Here is a 3,064-nt window from a genome sequence, read left to right as displayed (position 1 = left end):
CCTATAATAATGTTAAAAAAGCCTTCCTTCACACCCCTATAATAATGATAAAGAAGTCTACTGTTACAACCTCCTAATAATTTTTAAAAAAGTTAACCTTTGCACCCTTATAATAATTTTGAAAACTTTGCCTTTATACCCTTATATTAATGACAAAAAGTCTACCATTACACCCTTATAATAATTTTAAAGTTTACCATTACACACTCATAGTAATGATAAAAAATGTTGCTGAAGCTCTCACTCATTCCTGTCTCTCTTTCTCTTTCTCTAACTGCGTCTTCCTGTTCACCTCTCGCTTGGCATTGTCGATGGCAGCCATGTTTTTGACGCCAACGAAGAGGTGCACCAGGCTGAAGGCGGTCTTCAGCAGGCAGATGATCCCGCACACTCCCTGCAGCCAGTAAAACCAGGCTGTAGCAAAGAGAGCAGAGATGTGTGATTAGGTAGTTTTTAGGGTGGAAAAGCCTATGTTTATATGACGAAGCAGTGGCAGAGAAAGTATTCAGAGCCTATCCTGAGGTAAAAGTACTAGTACCACAGTAAAAAAACTCTGTTCCAAGTAAAAGTCCCGCATTCAAAGTGTTGTAAAAGTGTGAGTATGATCATGAAATTGTGGTAGAACTAAAATTTCTGCCTCACAGCTTTATGCCTCTGCACACTTGTTAAGTTGCTGTTACAGTTTACATCCATGTCTGCGAAAACATGGATGCTTCACACTAGGGCAGCCCCCTGAAAGTGAGTGAATCATCAGGCAGAGACCCCTAAGTCAACTGAGATTGCTTTAAGTCAAGCAGTTGTGGGTTGTTTTTTTTTTTGTTTGTTTTGCTTGCAATGTACCTCTTACGACGTTTTGGTCCCCAGATTTTGCTGAAATCTGTGAGTGCTCTTGATTTTCAACTGCTCCTTAATACAGGCTGCTGTGGACACAATGCAGTGCCACAGAAGAGGAGAGACTCTTCACATTTAGACTCAGAGACAACATTATCTTCTCTCTTCTGCTTAGAAGAACTTGACATGACACAGTCTCTGGCTTTGCTAGATATCTAGTATCAGCAACAACAAAAAAAAGTTGCACATTTGTGATCCGTTGCTGGCACAGTTAGCTTGTTTATTGTATTAAGTGAATGCCCACAGTGAATGTCACACTGAACACGGCTGGTGGGCCCTGCTCAAGCTGTGGTGTCTTATATGTGTAAAAGACAAATTGCTGATTACTCATATCAAACAGCTGAATCTGGTTCGACTGACATAACTCTGATTCTGATACAGCCCTAACTATATAATGCTCTACTTTTCCAACTGTGACAATATCCTTCAGGCTGCCTGACAAGCTCCCTTTGAACTTGGTAGCAAAGAAATCCACTTCACTACCGATGATAGCAACTTCACGTCACACATCACACCAAATTCTCCACATCTACAGAGGCAGTAAGGAAGATGGGGTTCCAGATGTTCTTGCTGTACCCTGCCAGGCTGAAACTGATTCTGGGATCCACTCGACATGTACTTAACACTCGCCAAGAAGTGTTAAAGAGTAAAAACTTTATGGGAAACCCAAACATCCCTTATTTATCACACAGTGACTTCTTGGGGTCTGTTATTACATTAAATAAGCTTAAAGTGGCTGTCATTGGTGTGAAGAGGGAATAATCTCGGGGTTGGGATGGTATTCCACCTGAGCTTTACTCAATGTCATAGGATGAGGTTGGACATTACATGTTAGATATAATTCTTGATGCAGTCTAAATAGTTTTTTTCTCAGCGACGTCAACATGGCTTTACTTACTGTCTTACCTAAATGAAATAAGGATCCCAGTCTATGAACTATCTATATAACCATTAAGCATTTCATGTGCTGAAGGAAAAGCCAAAGTATTGGCCTCTAGGATTGAGACACTGGCCGTGCACCACAACCAGAACAGTTTAATAAGGTCATAGGAGATTACATTTGCAGGTTACTTCATGTGTTACACTTTTGAAAAGACATTTATACACCCTGTGCTGTGTTGTCACTGGATGCTGAAAAAGCCTTTGATTGGCTCGAGAGGCAATACCTGTGGGAGATGCTTTAAAATTTTGCCTCAGGTGAGGCTTTATTCATCTGATTAAGGTACTTCATTCAATTCTTTTATCCATGGTGTCAGCCAACAACATTTTATCTACTCCTATCTCCATCTCTACAGGCTACCTTTAGGGCTGTACTTTCTCCCCTCTTTTATTTTCTTTTTCTCTAAAACCTCAAGCCCAAAACATGCATTCCTTTATTGAATCCATCACTTTTTGCACATCATTCTTTTTCCTTATTTACTGATGATATGCTACTGTACAAGAACAATGTCCCCTCCTCCATTCCTCATATTTTGGATGTCTTTACCCAATTTAGTTCCATCTCTAGATAGAAAATCAACTGGTCCAAGTCCCAGCTTTTGCCTCTAAATCAATCTTGAAACCCATCAGTTTAGTGATTAAATATCGATCCCTCCTGTGTGCATCAGATGTTGAGGAGAAGGAAAATCTTACCTGCAGGTTCCTGGATGTGATCGTGAAGGTACAGCAGACAGAAGAAGAGGTCATTCCCAACAGACATCACAAACAGCACCAGCTGCACAAGAGAGACATTCTCTTTCATTTTAATTTAATGCATAATTTACTGTATCTGTGTGTGTGTGTGTGTGTGTGTGTGTGTGTGTGTGTGTGTGCGTGTGTGTGTGTGTGTGTGTGTGTGTGTGCGTTCCTCACCTCAGATGTGTAGTAGATTTGAAGGAAGGGGTTGGAAGACTGGTCGACAGTTTTGTGACTGGCTGATCCCTTCATTGTTGAGCTGTGAAAAATAAAACCAAAAGACGCAACAAGATTATGAGAGTAGCAGATGATATGGGTTGTTGCTGATGATATTAGAGTGAAGTGAAGTCAATTTTATTTATAAAGCCCATTATTACAAATCACAGTTTGCCTCAGACGGCTTTACAGCATACGACATCCCTCTGCCCTTACACCCTCACATCGACGAAAGAAAAGCTCCCCAAAAAACCCAACCTGTAACGCAGGGTAAAAAATGGTA

At 40.6% G+C, this 3,064-nt stretch overlaps 1 protein-coding gene across 1 annotated transcript; it reads right to left on the bottom strand.

The window, feature by feature from the left end:
* Nucleotides 1-6: 6 nt before the first annotated feature.
* LOC121938283 (CDP-diacylglycerol--inositol 3-phosphatidyltransferase-like) lies at nt 7-2,823 on the bottom strand. Its single transcript, XM_042481548.1, has 3 exons — nt 2,743-2,823; nt 2,524-2,605; nt 7-414 (listed from the first exon to the last, which is right to left on the bottom strand). The coding sequence occupies exons 1-3, from the start codon at nt 2,815-2,817 to the stop codon at nt 245-247; spliced, it is 327 nt and encodes a 108-aa protein (XP_042337482.1). The 5' UTR covers nt 2,818-2,823; the 3' UTR covers nt 7-244.
* Between the last annotated feature and the right edge of the window lie 241 nt (nt 2,824-3,064).

The sequence above is a fragment of the Plectropomus leopardus genome, unplaced genomic scaffold, assembly GCF_008729295.1.
Source record: "Plectropomus leopardus isolate mb unplaced genomic scaffold, YSFRI_Pleo_2.0 unplaced_scaffold29059, whole genome shotgun sequence".
In the NCBI taxonomy this organism is placed as follows: Eukaryota; Metazoa; Chordata; class Actinopteri; order Perciformes; family Serranidae; genus Plectropomus; species Plectropomus leopardus.
This window is presented reverse-complemented; position numbering and strand designations above follow the sequence as displayed.

Coding starts and splice junctions, on each gene's coding strand:
- LOC121938283 (XM_042481548.1), bottom strand. CDS start 2,817: ATGAAGGGATCAGCCAGTCACAAAACTGTCGACCAGTCTTCCAACCCC. Junction 2,606..2,742: donor AAATCTACTACACATCTGAG/GTGAGGAACGCA, acceptor TCTCTTGTGCAG/CTGGTGCTGTTTGTGATGTC. Junction 415..2,523: donor TCACATCCAGGAACCTGCAG/GTAAGATTTTCC, acceptor TCTTTGCTACAG/CCTGGTTTTACTGGCTGCAG.